This window comes from Penicillium arizonense, assembly GCF_001773325.1.
Source record: "Penicillium arizonense strain CBS 141311 chromosome Unknown PENARI_contig061, whole genome shotgun sequence".
NCBI lineage: Eukaryota > Fungi > Ascomycota > Eurotiomycetes > Eurotiales > Aspergillaceae > Penicillium > Penicillium arizonense.
In genome coordinates this window covers 21,867-40,867 of record NW_019173338.1, presented here as the reverse complement: position 1 = coordinate 40,867, position 19,001 = coordinate 21,867, and the positions used below count along the sequence as shown (strand labels likewise).

The following is a 19,001-nucleotide window of genomic DNA, read 5'->3' as shown; positions in this document are numbered from 1 at the left end:
CATGAGGATGTGATCAAACTATTACTGAAAAACGGCGCCAATGTAAACGCAAAAGACGAAAACGAACAAACAGCACTTCATGGCGCAGCAGGTCAAGGATGCGAAAGCATTATCAGAGTGCTACTAGAGGGAAATGCCGATGTCGACACAGAAGACCTCGATGGAGATACTGCGTTCCACTTTGCAGCTAGGCGGGATCACTCTAATGTATTAGACCTATTGGAAAGACATATAAAAGAATTAGTTTAGCATGTGAAGCTCTAATTCAGTGATTATTCGACGTGTTCCAGAAATTTTCTGATGATACAGTTTAAATTCTATCGTTGTTCTTTGGTGTAGTTGCCTCAACGGTCTGATCTAAGAATATGGAATCATTGACAAGTATATTATGTTAGTCCAAGCAAATAGCACGTCTTTCCGGATGCAAGCGAAGTTATAAGTTCTTTGGAACTCAGATGGAGACACCCTTCAACTCCTCAACTACGAACTTGTCGAATGCTTCCTGTAGTCGAACTCCGACCTCACCGCAATGTGTCTGATCAGACTCTTGAGTTTGTAGCCCCATTTCGCCATGTGCTATAAGACAACGGGTGGCCGCTTTCCAGTACTTGTCGCCGGCAATATTGCGCAATTCAAGCAAGGGATTTGTACCTTTGAAGGGTGGAAAGCGCTCCTCTCCCAAAAGCCAGGCGCGGATTCTTGCGTCTTGAGAAGACGGCTCTGGCCATCTTTTAAGACACATTATCTTGTGCAACGGTTGCCAATGCGCGATCTCGAGAAGAATCAAGCCAAAACTATAAGTATCATACGTCTTCCGAGAATTTGTCGTTTTCGGCGCCTCATTCTGAATGCCTGGCCATCGATATATGTCCCATTTAGGGTCAAGACTGCGAGAAGTCGTTTTATTGCTCTCTGGTCTCGAATACTCAAATCCCGACAGGATTGGTTTCTCGACATCAAAAGTCTCCTCGTCAAACGGAAAAATGATATTGCCACTATGGATTCCTTTATGAAGCCAATCCGCCAGGTGCAGATACTGGAGAGAGGATGCCAGCTTCCAAGCGAGAGAAATCCGTTGCGCGAGAGTTGGCTTAAGGTAGTCATGGCCCAGGATACTGTGAAGAGTCTTCAACGCGGTGCCTTTGGCCGACCCCTCAGGCATCATGAATATCCATCCGTATCGGTTGTGCTTATCACGATCGTCCACATATCCAATGCAATTTGGCGAATAAAGGTGTCGGGGCTTGTTGCTGTGAAGCATCTGTGCAAGAACTGCGGTTCGCAACCTGGAATCTTTGTCCTGAACAGAGCCTCTAGCAATGTTCTCTATTGATTTCCATTCCAACCAAACCTCGAACTTCGTACCATCTAGATGTAGAGTCCCCCTAGGCCGGTGCAGTTTCAGGCCCTCGGCCTCTGTACAAGCAAAATGATGGCTCAACGCGATTGTATCGAACCGCTTAACACTGAGAAGGCCCTTTAGCTCCTTCTCAAAGTCAAAATTTGCACCATTTTCGACCTTCAAGATGATTTCATTTGATATATGCTTGATTGTCTTCAACCGCAAAAGATCTCGAAGTGTCTCGTCATTCTCGTTGGAAATGGTGATGTTTGTGTCGCCGGAGACCTTGGAAATCTTGATCAAACTGGTGATTGCTTCAAGCATGTCTTTAAGCTCCTTGACGTCGTCACGAACGAGAATCATCTCTCGATAGGTTTTCGCAGTAGCAGCATGGACCCGTTTCTGGCGGTAGTCTCCCATCAACTCGTGGATACGATCAGTCAAGATGTGGATATCCTTAAGCAATGCCTCAAAAGCTTCTTTATCCACTGCAACCCATCGAACGCGAAAAGGGTGAGTTACAATCTCTTTAGCATTTCCGGCTCTTTTCAACATCCATTTGATAATGTGGTCGGTCCCTCGTAAGTGCCTGCGTTCTTCCTTGGTCCGCTCATAGGCTACCGCCAAGCTTGAAACCTCTTGCACAACATTCATTTTCATACACTCCTCCAATGTTGCTTGATCATTCCCTTGGTATGGGTTGAGCTCATTCTTCCAACGGGCATTGATAGCTTTGAACTCTCCGAGAAGCCACCCAATTCGAGATACAATGCTACAGAGCTCAATGGCATTCGTTCCAAGGGCCACTGCCACATGTGATCCTTCGGGAACATCAATTAAGCCAACCGCCTCACCCCAAGCAAGGAGACGGTTGTACTCGATCATTAATTGCAGTCGGCATTTCTCACATTCCTTTGGCATGTCCACCATAGAAGAGAGAAACTTGAAAACTAAGGATTCATTAGATTCTTGACGACTCGTCCGCTGAATGGAAAAGACAAACTGACGCTTGACAGAATTATCGAACACGTCAAACACTAATGAAGTCACCCCAACTGCGAGACCGGCAGCTGATGCTGGGTCCATTGTTCAAATTTTCTTCTTGGCTGAAATGGGGAGAAATATACTGGGCCCCAATCGAGGTGGAAGTCTTTCATCACTCTTGTACCAATAGTACTGCATAGCTTAGGTAACGATATCCGTTTCCGACGCGTAATGTGGCTGGAGTCGATTCGCCCGTGATTGCTTCATAGCCGACATGCATGCTTGCAGATCATCCATGCTTGCCTTCTTAAGAAACTGTAAAGGGCCCCCTGGTGTTGTCACTTACTAGGTGCAGCACCTGTCCGGTAAAGGCAAGTAAGCCGACCACGAGTCCCACAAATTTTCCATGCCAAGGATATCAGGGCATAAGATCAACAGAAAGAGAGGGGCCCGAGCTTTGGAAGCAGGCGAAATGTGAGAAAGTGGCCCACCATTTCATCTAACAGCACAGGATCTGAATGCCTGGGCCCTATTCTCCAAACTTGCCACCTACACAACACACCGGTGGAGTCTTTCTACTCACTAGCTGTATTGCATTCTAGACTTTACATTGGGTCTCTCAATGCCCTGGGTGAACTCTGCTTAATGTAGGATTCCAAACTAGTTTAAGACAGTGACTTGCCCTTTTTTTTTTTTTCTTTTTAGGTCGACCATGGTGCATGCGGCCCACGTCGTAACACCAGACACCCGTAGGGATCCCACCCGCCAATTTCTGACTTCACCGAGGGGTTCTACAATCAGTGATCTAAATGAGGTTTCAACAAAGCGAGTCTGAACACGTAGTCGTTGAGCACACCATACAGTATTAACAGTTGGGCGGTCCTTCCCATATTCTAATACGTTCCACCACTATAAAATCCTTTTGACACGCTCACCTCCCACCTAAAAACGTACACCGGCGTACCCTTAATCCGAACGAACTGTGTCCTGTCTACGTCGACCAATCGCCTCGCTTCTCTCCTTGCTCTCCTTCGTTGGCCTCCCTCCACCTCACTCAAACCCCTCTCCCGTGAGCAAGCCTAAGCTCAGGCTAGACATCGCCGTAAATCACTTGTTGACAAATGGTGTACTGTATCAATCCGTGCAGCAACCATTCACGGTGTCACATGTGGGAGTTTCCGTCGGTCGGCGCCCGGCTGCGCGTGGTAGTGAAGGCTAGTTGGGCCCTAGTATTCGAGTAATTCAAGGGGCACTCGAAGAAGCCAAGACCTGCGCAACATCTTCATCATCTGTTCGTATTCCGAAGGATCATCATTGGATAGATAGAACGAGCCCTAGATAGATCTTCGCAAATTCAATGGCCAAAATCATAAAATATCAACTGAAGTGTCTTCGTTATCAAAGGACGTATTCCCAATTCTTCTGCCTTGATAGTTTTGCGGTCCGATAGTCCCTTCGCCGCAATGTGAGTGTTGATGTGAGTGTTGTGGTGAATGGCCGGGAGATTGTAGGTGAGTATTGGTCTCACGGACGCAGCGCGGAGGTTTTCTTGCCATCTCACCAACATCATAGATGTACCAATTTTTCAATTTTGCGAGCCATTCCTTGGCCCCAGCTGATCACTCGGTGAAGTTGGCATACAACCTTCAACTCTATGAGATGATCGAATTCAAGCACGATTCAACTGCGATTGCGCCTTCACTCGTTGCGCACGCTCGCGCTTTCAGTTCCTAAAGGAATAAGCGAATTTTGGGTCTATCGTTGATTTGCTGGGATTTGGTGGATTTAGATCTTTGAGTCTCACGCGACTCATGTCAGTCGTTTTCAGATTTCATCGGTTCTTGCTTGGCAGGCCTTTCTTTATCACTCAGAGCTATGTTGTATTAGAATGCTGCAGAGTTCCTAGAAAGAGAGAGAATCGCGCCACTTTGTTTTGAATTTGTCAAGTTTGCATAGTCTCTACATAATGTGTGGTAGCTTGAAGATAGATTTTACGCTTTGACATGATTCGTAAACTCCAATTTAGAACAAACCCGGGCGTAGCGAAATTTCATTCCCCTCTGCCGCTTGTAAGTATAAGTGACACGCTTAGATGCCCACTTACTACTCGAATATTCATAGTTATATGACACTCATTAGCCTTTTGTTGATATCTCCCAGTGGCCACATAACTGCAGCCATAGTATCAGACTCTTACAGCTGACCTTTTGTCTCCTTCATAGTTACGCAGTTCTACAAGATCGTCATATTGTAATTTTCATGCGTTATGATCTCATTTACTCCATGTAGATATAGATACCGTTGAACAGCGTTCGTCTGTTTCCAAGCCATGCCTAACCGCATCGTTTGGCGTCCAAGTGGCGCCAATAAGAGCAATGCTGTGTACTTGCTGAACGGTCCTTCATACCGTGAGTCTTCGAGGTAAATATGATTCAGCAGTCCTTGCGGTTTCATATTGCATCAGTTGCCTATGCACGAATATCTTCCTCGGAGACGACAGTCCCGAAACCATCCGCCAGCTCACTCAACACAACAGACACCAGGTTCTCGGCCTTGACACCAGGGATATCCCTGTCACCAACTGCACCCCTCACGACTAGCACATCATATCCAAGCTCAGCAGCCGCTCGGGTAGTGGTGGAGACGCAGACATGCGCCATATAGCCAACCAACACGACTTTCTTTCCTACATCGCCTAGACCTTGCAGATAGGTATGCAGATCGGTCTTTGCGAACGAGCTAGGAAAGTTCTTGGTGACCACTTTCTCGCCCCCTTTAGGGGTGAGTTCCTCAAACTCTTGCGCCAAGGGGGTGTTTGGCGTGAAGACGGGTGCGCCTTCGGGCACCTCATGGATGACGTGAACGATGTTTTTGCCGTTACCGGCTTGACGGTAACGTTCCAGTAGTTTGGCAATGGATTTGCGGGTTTCTGTAACGTTTTCGGTCTTGAGAGCGCCTGTGGCGTATTCGTTCTGGGCGTCGATAATGATGAGGGTTGAGTCCTGCGGGGAAGCCGAGGAGCGGGGAATCCCGACGATCTCACGGAAGGATTGAGCGGTAGAAGACATTGTAGAGTAAAAAGGTTCTTGGAAAATGGAAGATTGGATTGCGTTGCAGTAGAAACTTTCGATATTAAAAAGAAGAGTTGGTTTATATGTGTTTATATGGAGCTACGTTGTACAGGTACGCTTTGCTTAGAAACCCCGTAGGTTTTGCGGAGGACAAATAATCATGGACGGGTCGGCCATCCCACCTGGACAGGCTGGGGCGATCACTTCACGGCCATCCCACCTGGGCATGGATCTAAGGGTGACTGCCATAATACACGACTTCCTAACCGGTGGCTGTGGACCTCGGGGTGGCGAAGATGCGGGTCCAATGTGGCTATGTTTATTCACAGAAACATATTACAAAGGTATTTGTCAAACTCAATGGTATAAAAGTCTCTAAAATGACTGGTTCTGGATTGAAAATTTAACTATATATGTAGTACTATAGAAACATGAGTTTCCGGTAAAAGACCGGGTAACCAATGTAACACTCACTGTTTCTTTACATTTGTCAAGACTTGCCACTCTAGCATGAAAGAAAATAGTAAGGGAATATGTTCGATTGTTGCCTTTATAGCCTGCATTTTGATCTGTGGCTAGTATCCGCATCTTCTATGATAGTTTCTGCTATATCCAATCAAAGCCAACTCGTGCGTCATGTAGAAGAGCAGATGCTTGAGATATCCAGTTTTTTGCATCTCCATTATCTCGTCCGACTGCGGATGAATCAGATCTGTTTAACACCTCGGACTCACCGCCCAATGGAGCATTCCACAGCTCATCACTGTCTGGCATGCAAAAGGACAAGTCGGCCAGGGTCAAAAGATCGGTTCTGCCACCATTGGAACATTCTCCGCTCAAGTCAAAGGAAGTGGGAGTGGACAATCGGCACACCTTATAGAGGGCTAGTCCAAATCTCTTGATCTCTTCAACGCTCACATATACAAGCGCGAGTGGTGCATCGGCATCATGTTGCAGAAGCATGTTAGGGTAGTAGAAAATACCCCACCGTCGACAGCTTTGAACAAGCGCGGCCAAGAGGTCGTATTTGTCGTCTGGTAATCGGCATCGCATGCTCAAATCTGTACTAGCATTCTCTCTTGCAATGAAAAGAGAGAGGATGATATTCAAGAGCACACTTTGAAATGATGTTATAGGCCACGAAGAATTTGTGTGTTGGCGTGGACTCGAGTTGGAGATGCACCATTGGCCCTAGAGCAAAAGGATGATATCAACACACAGTTCTATATGCAGTTAATGTTATAATGCTTCTTCTCACCATTTGAGCGTAAAATGCGGAACATAGTCTATTATGTAGACGTATTGATGCGTCTCGTGCCTCCTGAGTCCCTTTCACCCAAAGTCCGATTGCGACAACGGATTGCACAAGTACACAAGGTTCCTTGGCGAAGTCAAATGTACTTCGATGGAGAAACGGCCATATTGGATGGAAAGTTTTAAAGTAAATATCAATATAGTCATGAGCAATCCACCGGGGAGTGTCAGAAACGGAATCATTAATCGTGGAAACGGGCGGCAAAGGGCAGAGATCATCGATCGAAAATTGTTGTTCGCCTACGGTTTCACCCCCACTAGGCACACAGAAGACGCCGCGATGTTGACAGGCATTGCATGGTAATACACCTTCACAACGGACTTTCCGTGCATGACATGCACTACATGCTCTAAATTTTCGAGACGGCGGCGGTTCTCTCTGCGGATGGTAAGTCCGGATATGGCGTCGCAACAGGTCACTGATTACTCTCTGAGTTGAAAGTCTTCCCACGGGGTCGAAGAAACTACTCACTTCCTGGTCAGGACGCTCTCACAATAAGGACAGGCGAGATTGATTTCCTTATCATGATGATTACGATGTCGATTCAGGTGCTCTTTACGCCGATATTTGGCGTTGCAATCTGGATAGTCACATTGGAACCACAAGGGGACAATATCGGCAGGGGGCGGCATTGTTCAGAATTGTTGCAAACCTTTGGATTTCACAACTTTGTGAAATGGCAAAAGTGAAGAAGGCAAAAAGGGCGAAGAGAAGGTAATGACTGGGAGCTCCGGTGGGGCCCCGAGGAAAGTCACCAATGAAGTTCCACCGGTCATCCCACTTGATGAATAACTCCACAGGTGGCGCTAACTAAATAAATATCCCGTGGATAAACCGGCAAGTGGGATAGGCCGACTATCCAAGTGTATATCTACAAATGGCAAATCTTCGAAATGGAGTTACTCCTTTTACTACCTCCACTACCTTGGAAATATCTCTTGGCAGTTCAGTGGATCTCAATTGGAGTGCACCACAATGCCTCATCCTGGAACATTGCGCAACGACTCTGAACAAACCGGCAGCCTCGATGTCGGCACCGAAACCTACTTTGCCTCACATCTCGAGCCAGCAATTTCCAAATTGGCCAGCATACATGCACCTCCGGAATTCGAAGTTTACTGGGACTCTGACGACCCCGAAAATCCCCGCATGTGGCCGCTTTGGTACAAAGGCCTCACTGTTGCTGCTATGAGTCTTGGTGCTACAGTTGTCAGTCTCTCCAGCACACTGTACACATCTGGGATTCCAGGACTACAAGAAGATTTTCGCGTTTCGAAGATCGTGGCTCTCCTTGGTGTCACCACTTACCTTCTTGGAATGGGGATAGGCAGCATCATTTTTGCTCCACTTAGCGAGCTTGTGGGACGGCGGCCAGTCTATATTGTCTCAATGATAATATTTTTGCTTTTATTGTTGCCGAGTGCTTTAGCTCAAAACATTGCCTCAATCCTCGTGAGCAGATTCTTTGGAGGATTTTTTGGAAGTGCATTGATGTCGAACTCGCCCGCATCTGTGAATGATATCGTCTCGGATAAGCACCGTGCTTTAGCATTCGGCTTCTGGTCTATAGGCCCCACCAACGGCCCTGTATATGGTCCAATCATAGGAGGGTTTGTGTTCCAATATCTTGGCTGGAGGTGGACAAATTGGATTGTCCTCATCATTGGGGGTGTGGTCCTGGTCCTGATAGCCTTTGTCAAAGAAACATACGCCCCCGTGATCTTGAAAAAGCGCGCCGCGATAAAAAGAAAGGAGACACAGGACACAAAATGGTGGACACGCTATGACGATGGGGTCAGCTTTACATCTTCACTGAGAATAAGTCTCAAGAGACCTTTCGTGATGCTCCTAACAGAGCCGATATGGTAAACTATCTCCCTCCCACGCTACAAAGCCAAGGTTAACATTCTCATAGTATGTTTTGGGATGGCTACGTTGCGATTGTTTATGGCATCCTTTACCTATGTTTCGTCGCGTATCCAATCGCTTTCCAACAAGAACGTGGGTGGTCGCCAGGCATCGGTGGTCTTTCGTTCATCGGTATAGGCGTCGGTGTCTTGATCGCCATTGCATGCGAACCTTTGTTTCGTAAAGTGATCAATCTTCATCGCAAGGATCCAGAAAGAGGCATGGTACAGCCAGAGGCTATGGTCAGCGTTGTCTTTTTTGGTGCTACTCTCTTAGCCATTGGCCAGTTGTGGTTTTCCTGGACTTGTACTCCAAACGTTCACTGGATCGTCCCCATCCTAGCCGGTGTTCCCTTTGGAATTGGTAATGCATGCGTCTTCATTTATGCCGCAAACTACGTTGCCCGATCTTATGGCATTTACGCCGCATCTGCGCTTGCAGGAAATATGCTCACTCGCAGTGTCATGGGAGCATTCCTCCCGCTTGCGGGACCATCAATGTATAAGACTCTGGGCTTGAATTGGGCAAGTACAATCCTGGGAATTGTTGAGGCAGTATGCATCTTGATACCCGTTGTCTTCTACTTTTACGGACACAGAATTCGAAAGGCGAGTCGCTTTATCAAAGAGGTAGAAAAGCTACAGGCAGCTTGAAAACTTATTAGCCAAATGCTATATGTGCTTTATATTTGTTCAAAGTGCAAATTGTTGTCTACGATAAGTCATTCTATAACAACGTTCCAAAATTCATCTATCTCTGAACCGGTGGACTCGTGGCAATCCTATAAAATAAGGTGTCTTGACTAAAGACCAAGGTACAGTTGGGTATAAAGTCTAGAGAAGTTACCTTTTTCTTTTCGTAATTGCATCGGGATATCCAGAATAGAATACATTTAGTCGAAGTAAGCTTTCGAGCGCAGCAGATAGCAGTTGTGTTGATATGAAGGTCATATACTTAGCAAATATTCTAACTCAATGCGTAAAATACACACTTTACGGAATATTTATCGTCACTCCATCCAGCGATCTTGAATTATCTCCACCATATTAACCCATAGACGGCCAGATTCTCCGCCAAGCCTTTTGTGTGCAACCTTGGAAGTGGCTACGAGGGGGCATAGCGTGCAGGGTCGTTTTCACAATATTCAGGCCTTAATTCCTGAATTTGCCTGGCAAAATATAAGAATACTTGAATTACTATCACAGAGACCTTAAAGTTGACTGCTGAGCAAAGTACCTTGGTTTTTGGGCAGGTAAAATGGCGCTTCTATTCCTATATAAGTTCATATATCACAACATTTTGGGGTAGCTTACTAGTTAGATATCTCTCGCCATATATGAAAATATAGCTTTTGATCCCATACAAATTCGTGCATCTCAATTTTTTTAGGTGATATACTACACTCATTAAAATGGATCAAATGCTTCATTTTTATGGGGTCATCGGCCATGGTCATTCCGTGGGTACGCTGTAAATAGATGTCCAAAAGCGGTCTAAATTCAGGCTTAAATTCAGGAATCAAGGCCTCAATATGGTGAAAGCGACCCTGCGCGCCATGTCCCTTCGTGAAGTGGCGATTGCTTACTCCGTAAAGAGTAGAGAAAAATCACTCCACGTGATTCACAACCACTGGGCTGAATTACTGAATAAACCCGTGTGACATCCGCAGAGATATTATTATAAATTGCTCTCCATTTTCGTGGCAAAATGAAACTTTATCTCCACGGGTGGGATGAGCCGAACTTACATCATCAGTAGGATGAAACAGAATTTCTAATATTTTCAGAAAAGCAAAGTATTTAAACCTCGGTTTCCCTTCAACAGAGATTTTAATATTCTATTCCATTGAATCAAATCCACAGTGTCAAAAGTTTACATCCCCGACTTTCGCTCTTACCGCAGCCATGGCAGCAACATCCAAACCAACCCTTACAATCACACACATCACCACTGCAACTGCCATTCTCAACATTGATGGAGTCAACTTCCTGACAGATCCCTTCTTCGGGGCCATCGAAGGGACAGAGTATGACTCGACCGCGGTCTGGGAGCAAATGGACCTGAAACCGTACGGTCTTGACAGCATCCCGCCACCACCGCACCTTGTCAACAAGCAAGGACCAGCGCTTCAGCTCAATGAGCTGCCGCCTATCGATGCTGTGCTGCTTAGCCATGAGGATCACCTTGACAATTTGGACCCAGAAGGCCGTAAGCTGCTGGATGGTCGAAAGGTATTTACCACCGTGGACGGTGCCTCCAACTTGCGCCCACGCCCAGGAGTCATTGGCCTTCGCCCCTGGGAGACTGTGACTTCTTGTATCGGAGGAAAAACGTACCGAATCACTGGTACCCCTTGCAAGCACTTCCCAATTGGAGAGGTTACGGGCTTTGTCCTAGAGACCGATTCCTTCGGTGTTGATCCATCTGGCAAGCCTAATGCAATCTACTTCTCTGGAGACACCGTCTATATTGATGAACTGCAAGAGATTGGAAAGAGATGGCACATTACTGCAGGCATTTTCAACCTGGGTAATGCCACCTTTGAGTTCCCAACTGGCCCTATTCAGATTACAATGGACGGTAAACAAGCTGTTCGGCTTGCCCGTGATATTGGCGCCGATGTCATGGTCCCAATTCATTTCGAGTCGTGGGATCACTTCAAGGAGGGCGGAGCAGAGTTGCTGGAGGTTTTCACCCAAGAGGGGTTTTTGGACAAGGTGTGCTGGACAGTTCCTGGCGTTCCCAAGGTTGTTTTTTGATTGTGAATCTCTCAATATTGCAACCATATGGCCCTCTTTCTGTTTCAACTTTTTTCTTCTTCTTTTTTTTTTTCTCCCCTTTTTCCTTTTTCCCTCTTATGTCAGATAGATCGTTTTACTCGTAAATTGATTTAGACAAATTCTCAGATCCAAAGCTAAGATTTCACGCCCACCAATCCAATTTGCATTTTCCAAAAAGGAACAACATATCACAAAACAGAAAAATAGTCCCCTCGGTAGAAATAGGATCTATATAGTACTTGGAAGGTTGCGTGTCTTGGAGACTTGTTGACGATGAGTCATGCCTGCTCTGCTAATAGATAGTGCTGGAGGGCTCACCAGGCAATCACGACCATCAAAAATCGACTCTCGCTCGAACGGTATCCTGACGCACTGAAACCTTACAGTTTGCGGGTAGAGGCCCAAATGGGATTAGTGCCACAGGCGATACCGTAGGCCCAGCCTCCCCCGAATTCTATTCCCTGCGTAAGAACTGGCTACACTGTATGAAAACAAAGCCATAGAAGGAGGACTTCAGTCCTTACCGGCACCAAAGGTTCAATGATCACCAAGCGTTAGTGAGGAAGAATAATTATGTATTAGACAGGGTTTCTAGGCTGGAAACCACGGTTTCGGGGCCGAATGAAATTATCCACTTCTTGTGAGAAACCCGCTAACAAATGCGTTGGTCATATAAATAGAGTAAACCATCCATTGAGGACACGATCTCTTTCTATTCTCCACGTTTGATCTTCAATGCCATACAAAGCAGGGCCTTATTCATCGGCTGAAATGCCGCGCCACTGCTCGTTTCATTTTTATCCTTAGTTTGAGGGTTTTGAAATGTAATATGACCAAGCCCAAATGACCCGGAGTCCTGTACATTCTCTGCAGTGAAGAATGTTGTCAGGGCTGAATGAAACCTCGCGTTTCAAATGGGAGTTTCGCCAACAGATATGTCAAAGTCATGTAGGTGCGGTAAACTATCCATTGCGTGCACAATCTCCCTCCATGTTCCAGTCTCGAGCTTCACGTGCCTTGACTCGATATACTGCATCGACTCGCTGCACTGCTCAATAATATTGACGAGATTTCGAGATGAAATTTTCACTTTGTGCAGGGACAACAACCGCAGGCGAACCGTTGAGCCGAGCTTCAGACGATCAATATTTAGATAATTCGTGCTGCTGAGCGAGAGGGAAGTCAGGCTGGTTGAAAGCTCCACAATGCTCAACAAGTGGGTCGCACAGGATTGCTGGTTTGTTTGCGCATAGACGTGCAATCCCAGATAGTGAAGGCGACTGAGAGTCTGTTCAATCGGAATCCGCAATGTGCTGATTTTCTCGGCAAACAAAGGCGCGAAATCATTAGTCATTGGTAACTGGATTTCAAGTTCAGTCAAGTTGGGAAGAGGCACATAGCATAACGCCGTGAGTATCGGATCGATCGATGCTTTCATTTTATCATGGGACAAGGACGTCAATGGCGGACCGCTGAAATCGAGAGCTTTGAGATTGGGAAATTGACGCAAGCATGAAGACAGCAGGCCGACAAGGTCTTCCGTGTATAATATAATATCCCCTACCGAACATGGTAAGGAGCCATATCCAAGGTCGACTTGACGCACATATTGAGCATATTGGCTGCTGGAAATGCCCACAAGCTTTCCTACAGATGGCAAGTGCGTCGTGTGGCATAATGAACCGGCTAAGGCTATAATGTGTCGGAAGAGACGGATTGAGGCACTATGACAAAAGCTTTTGTTGACCAACCGGAGTCCAGCCAAGTTCTTTCGGGTTTGTTTGTTCATTATTCGAAAAGGCCGAGCAATTGATGTTTTCGGTGAAGATTGTAAAGTGCCAATCTCGACATAAAACATAACCTGCCAAAAGGTGTTCAGTAGGGCCGCAAAAACGGACTGTCATAAATCTTACAAGGTCGATTATTTCTGCCGGTAGATACATATCGATGAATGTTGAGCATCCACGGCCATTGACTACTAGTGTTCAAATGGTAGGGGAAGCGCCTGCGGTACCACTTGTATCCAACATCGGAGGAGATGCGGGAAACTAGCTAACCAGACCAAGAAAATATTTTTTTTAATAGTGTTCAATTCTTCCAGCGGGTCCGAACTTCAAAAGATGTCAATGTTAAATTTGAACTTTTGATGAGTCAGACATCTTCATGGTTCAGAGGTTAGTTGGATACCCAAATCTGCAAACCGAGTCTTGGCGGAGAATCTAGCCGCCTTGGGACATATTGGGTACAGGAAGCCCCACATAGAGCCGTGCCAGTGCGACCCACCAGGTGGGATGCCGAAAACATAAGAGTGCATGTGTAATTCATAGTACAGCTTGGAACATGAGGGAAAAGGGGTTAGTTTTCACAGCAATTTATCATCAATTGTACCACCAATCTTACTTCAATAGGAGGGGTTTGGCTACAAGAAAAACAGATATACTTCCTAGTTCTTACACCCAACAGTGCCTCAGTCATTCGCCACGTCACCTTTTCTTGACAGTGGAAGCACACAGCAAACACAAGAGCACCAATTAACCCTACTGCATTACCAATCCATCCTTTCGGGTATACAAATGTGGAACCTTTAAAGGCTATGATGTATTCCCCGAGTTCGGAGAATATCCGTTTGAGACCTTTCTTTATCGGCATCCCGCCTGCCCACGTGATGCAGTGGCGTGCACCATAGCTGCCCTCATCTTTGCAATAACCTGGGCGGGAGTGATGTGTCATAGACGGCTGATAAATCATTGACTAACATTCATGCATATAAAATTGGACCCTGTTTCCCGGGTGAATATTGTAATCTTATGGTTTTTAGAGTTGTGAATAATTCCATCAAGTTCGACAAGCCCAACATGCGGTAAGTCTCTGTGAAAGTCTGAACATGCTTGGTACTCTAACACCCAACTAGGGATCAATCAAATACTCCCACCAAAGCTGGCACAGAGGCATATTACGACCTTGGTTCGTATCGTCGATCAGTGACCACTTCGTCTGCAGAAGCCCAATTGTGGTTCAATCGCGGATTGATATGGGCTTATTCTTTCAACCATACCGAAGCAGTTCGGTGCTTTGAACGCGCTGCTGAATGTGATCCCAATTGCGCTATGGCGCTATGGGGGATTGCTTATGCGTCTGGGCCCAACTACAACAAGGCGTGGAGGTATTTTGACCCGGAAGATCGTCAGACTTCGATCATGAAAGTCAATGATACCCTCGCCCGAGCGTCAAAGCTCGCGAGCCAGGCCACACCAGTCGAACAAGCGTTGATTCGGGCAATGGGCGCACGTTTCCCACCGACCGACGATATTCCTGAGGATCTGAGTCCCTTCGACTGCCTATATGCGGACGCGATGCGTTCTGTGTATCAGAAATTCAGCAATGATGGAGACGTGGCTGCGCTATTTGCAGAAGCACTGATGTGCATCACTCCGCGTGGCCTGTGGAACTTGGACACCGGCAAACCAACCGGGAATCACACAATCGAGGCTCGCGAAGTTCTTGAATTGCAACTAAACCAGACCAGCGGTCGCAATCATCCAGCAATTTGCCACTTGCATATACACATGATGGAGATGTCGCCATTTCCAGAATTGGCCCTGCCGGCTGCAGATCGACTACGTGGCATGGTCCCTCACGCTTCACACATGCTACACATGCCGACGCATATTGACGCTGCGGTTGGCGACTATCGGCGGGGTATCGACTCGAACCAAGAAGCGATCCTTGCCGATGATATCTATTTTGCCCGAGAGGCGGATACAGTTTGGTACACGGCCTATCGGGTGCATTACATTTGTGCAAAATTGTATTCCGCCATGATGTCCGGCCGCTTCATGGATGCGATGTCTGCTGCAGAAAAGCTTGAAGAGGTTATTGATCCGGAAGTGCTATCTACTAAAAGCCCACCTATGGCAGACTTCATTGAAAGCTTCTTGGGTAGTAAGGCGCATGTGCTAGTACGATTCGGACGCTGGGAGGAGATTCTTAATCTCAAGCTTCCCACCAATCCCGATACATATTGCGTGACTACAGCCACCGTTTATTACACCCGCGGACTTGCGTTTAGTGCACTTGGACGGATTGCAGAAGCCGAAACTGCTCAAATGGAGTTCGAAACAGCGCGTAGGGCCGTTCCTAGTTCCCGACTCAACAGCATTCCATGCAAGGAGGAAGACGTTCTCGCGGTGGCCTCAGCTATGCTTGCTGGTGAATTGGAATATCGAAAGGGCAATATTGAGACGGCTTTCCATTCCCTTCGGAAAGCCATTATGCTTGAGGATGCACTCGCCTATAGTGATCCGGCACCTTGGATGCAGCCAGTTCGTCATGCACTTGGTGGCCTGCTCCTTGAACAAGGACGTGTTGAAGAAGCAGAAATTCTGTTCAAACAGGATCTTGGCTTTGCTCTTGGCTATCCTCGGCGCAAGGCAAAGCTCAACAATGTTTGGGGGTTGCAGGGCTTATACGAATGCTTCACTCGCCTTGGAAAGAGTCAAGAGGCTGCTTTCATTCAACCTGCACGGGATGTTGCTTTGGCGTCTGCTGACATTCCAGTCAATGTTTCATGCTTCTGTCGAACTTCCGCGGTAGCAAAAGATGGATGTTGTTCATGATTAATCATTGTTGGGTGACCTGGGGGATTAATCGCACACAGTGACCGCACCTGTTGTTTGCTATCACCATGGAGAGCTATAAATAGCTCTCTCTTTCCTTTCTCCCTCCCGTCCACCCCGTTTGGTAGGAATAAGCATATAGTTTCTCCATACAGTTTCTCCATACAGTTTCTCCATACAGTTTCTCCATACAGTTTCTCCGTACAGATCTCCGTGTATGCTGATTTCTAGAACTATGCTAGGGGTTAGGCCCTCATGTAAAGATCGTCAAGTCCTTTGCTTATATATATCATTGTCTTGAGGCTTAACAGCATAGCACCAATTCGTATAGTTTTATGTTGAAAAATGGAAACTGTCAGTGGTTTGCCGTCCACACTGCACCGGCGTGCAAAATGTGCGGATAATATGTCAATCAATGCCTCTTATATTAGCTCCTTCCCTCTATTGCCATTTTCTAGTGAGTTATTTTCATGCCTGCCGACCAAATCAATTAAGTGCACCTCGAATGTTCTGCTGGAAGGAGACAGAACAGCTGATAGAATTTTAAATTGTTGCTGACGAGGAAATCCTCGAAGAGGAGATGGACCTCAGGATCTCAAGAAGATGCTTGCCTTTCAACAACCACTGCTGGCTGGGCGATGCAAAAGAAACCGAATTTAAGAAAACTAGTTTCTTCTCGGACCGATCTCTAAATAACCAACATATGCTATATCTAAGATGCATTTAATGTACAATCAAGCTCCCATTTCGTGCACTTGGTTGATCAATATTTGTAACGCCAACAGACTGAGAGAGTTAGTTATTCACTTTTGATCCAAATCATTCGCATAAGGAATGCGATACATAAACTTGAAATAGTTCCAACACGAAAATCCCGTATACGTGACGGGAATATATCTCGCACCTCGTCGGATCCACCACATTGCACACTTAGCTGCCCAGTCTGCATCGAACACAGCAGTTTCCATAGATGAAGCAAATGAGGGTAGGACAATGTGGCGGTAAATTATATCAGGGTCATCAAAAAAGGAACGAGCGTGCGGCAGGAACGACCTTCGTTTCGATTGAGAGTAACGTTGTTGTACATTTCCCCAGGGCTGATAGAACTCAACCTCGCTGCCAACGTACCATACCTCCGGAAGCGCCGGGCAGACGGGGTTAATCGCTCTATGTTGCTTGAATGATTTGACAAGTCGGGTAGCTGAATTGCAATTTGATTCAACTTCGTCCTGGCCATTAGAGCCGTGACCCAGGATTAAAACGTCAGAGTTTGAAAGAATTGGGATCACTTTTTCAAAGTGATCATGATCCCAATCAGTCCCAAATTTCAACTTGCGAATGCAGGCTACCCCTTCTTCACGCTCGAGCTCTGCGATAATTGCTTGGCTAAATGCTTCGCTTCCTCCGATGATCGTAAAACGCTTACGTCTGAAGGAGTAGGCAGTACCCCAGATCCAGTCGAAGACTTTAATAAATGAGCCGATATAACGATCCGGGTAGACATGATGGAGTGCGTGAAACTCTGGGCCCACAAGTATCCAGTTGAGGTCCTTCGGGGCGGTTTTGTAGATGAGATGGTTTGAGTCGCGGCCACCTATGAGGATGACAAAAGTAGTCCTTAGGATCTGAAACCCAATCGCAGACCAAAGGTGACTTCTTGTGGACCACACGAGGCCGTTAGGCGTCACAAGGCTGGCAAAGATATACCCTAGTGCGCTTCCAACGATTTGGAGTGCTAGCTCAAGCGGCAAGGCTTGAAATCGATTCTGCTGAAGATACTTTTTGTCGAAATCCATGTGCCGTGTGAAGTAGAGGTGATGGAAATGGTGAGCACGTGCTAGGCGTTGAAAAAGAGGGTGAGACGATTTGTTGCAACGGTGAAGCATATGATGAATAACGTCAAAAAACAGAGAACCCGTGCAAAGCAGGTAGAACAAAGATAGTAAAAATGGAGTAATGTCATGCCTCAAAAGACGGAGGTAATAAGCTGCCAAATTGGCAATTCCATCAATAGAGCGCACATCGACTGGGTTGCTCATCTCTAAGGTGATGTTTAAAATAAAACTGTAAAGGGTTGAGAAGTACTAGCCAGCATTCCTCGCGGGATTCAAGGGATGCAAGGTTGTCCTTTATGTCTTCAAAGTACCGCACGGTGTGTCTCTATATGAGCATGCCCATTTGGCTCATTACGACATATAGGGAGAATTTCTGTAACAATTTTATCTATAAATAATCGGCAAGATGGCGACCAATTACGTATGATTTGATATCATTCGCTATGTCTTAAACTCAACCAATTCTGGTGTTTCAAGCAGACTACCTGTATTCTAATCCATATTCATTCAAACAAATGTGCCCCACGTAGGCTGGCGAAAATTCGGACAAATGTAAACTAGGCAGCGACTTAATGCTCTAGCATTCCGACGGCGGTACTATCAAAGGCCACTCACTACAAGACCCATATTCTTTTCCACGGCCGGAGACAAGTAGGCGAAATGGAGATATGTTGGGAAAACCTTCCGGCACGAAATGAATCACGCTCCTTTAGGGAACTTCGTAATAGGTTAAACATTATCGGAAATGGGGCCTACCCAACTTCAGATTCATCCTAGAACAAGACGTGCCGCTCCAACTTCTGAGTTAATACCCAGCCGCTATCCTTCAGCAATCGTTCAAAGACGATCAGTCACTAAATAATATCCCGTCATCGTTAAACTTGCACATCTGATCTCCAGATAAACTACCTTAGTAGCCTTCTCAAAAAGAAGAATAAGAAAGCTCGTTGTTCTAGTAGCCCTCTCTCTCACGATCTTCCCCCTCTCTAGTATCGACTCAGCTACGCAGACGATTTTACTCTCGCCGAGCGGTTGTCTGACTCTACCAGGATAATCAACGGTTGCACCACTGATGTCATCGAACCTCTCGCTAACTTTCCATATATGCTCGACTCCAGAGTACCCACACAATCTGCCAACCAAAGAAAAC

The 19,001-nt window shown here is 46.3% G+C and overlaps 5 protein-coding genes across 5 annotated transcripts; 2 read left to right on the top strand and 3 right to left on the bottom strand.

Annotated features, from left to right (window-relative positions):
* Positions 1–451: 451 nt before the first annotated feature.
* On the bottom strand, positions 452–2,428 carry PENARI_c061G00879 (prion-inhibition and propagation domain-containing protein; the record flags this gene model as incomplete). The annotated part of the gene is made up of 1 exon (XM_022637548.1): positions 452–2,428. One exon carries the CDS (start codon positions 2,426–2,428, stop codon positions 452–454), a length of 1,977 nt encoding a protein of 658 aa, XP_022482589.1.
* A 2,366-nt stretch (positions 2,429–4,794) lies between these two features.
* PENARI_c061G07094 (putative isochorismatase family hydrolase) lies at positions 4,795–5,394 on the bottom strand (the record flags this gene model as incomplete). Its single annotated transcript, XM_022637553.1, has 1 exon — positions 4,795–5,394. The coding sequence occupies one exon, from the start codon at positions 5,392–5,394 to the stop codon at positions 4,795–4,797; it is 600 nt and encodes a 199-aa protein (XP_022482594.1).
* A 2,293-nt stretch (positions 5,395–7,687) lies between these two features.
* Positions 7,688–9,273, top strand: PENARI_c061G04166 (MFS transporter; the record flags this gene model as incomplete). The annotated part of the gene is made up of 2 exons (XM_022637552.1): positions 7,688–8,577; positions 8,628–9,273. 2 exons carry the CDS (start codon positions 7,688–7,690, stop codon positions 9,271–9,273), a joined length of 1,536 nt encoding a protein of 511 aa, XP_022482588.1.
* A 1,251-nt stretch (positions 9,274–10,524) lies between these two features.
* On the top strand, positions 10,525–11,379 carry PENARI_c061G02286 (MBL fold metallo-hydrolase; the record flags this gene model as incomplete). Its single annotated transcript, XM_022637549.1, has 1 exon — positions 10,525–11,379. One exon carries the CDS (start codon positions 10,525–10,527, stop codon positions 11,377–11,379), a length of 855 nt encoding a protein of 284 aa, XP_022482595.1.
* Positions 11,380–16,819: 5,440 nt separating this feature from the next.
* PENARI_c061G10982 (uncharacterized protein) lies at positions 16,820–17,812 on the bottom strand (the record flags this gene model as incomplete). The annotated part of the gene is made up of 1 exon (XM_022637556.1): positions 16,820–17,812. One exon carries the CDS (start codon positions 17,810–17,812, stop codon positions 16,820–16,822), a length of 993 nt encoding a protein of 330 aa, XP_022482596.1.
* Positions 17,813–19,001: the final 1,189 nt, after the last annotated feature.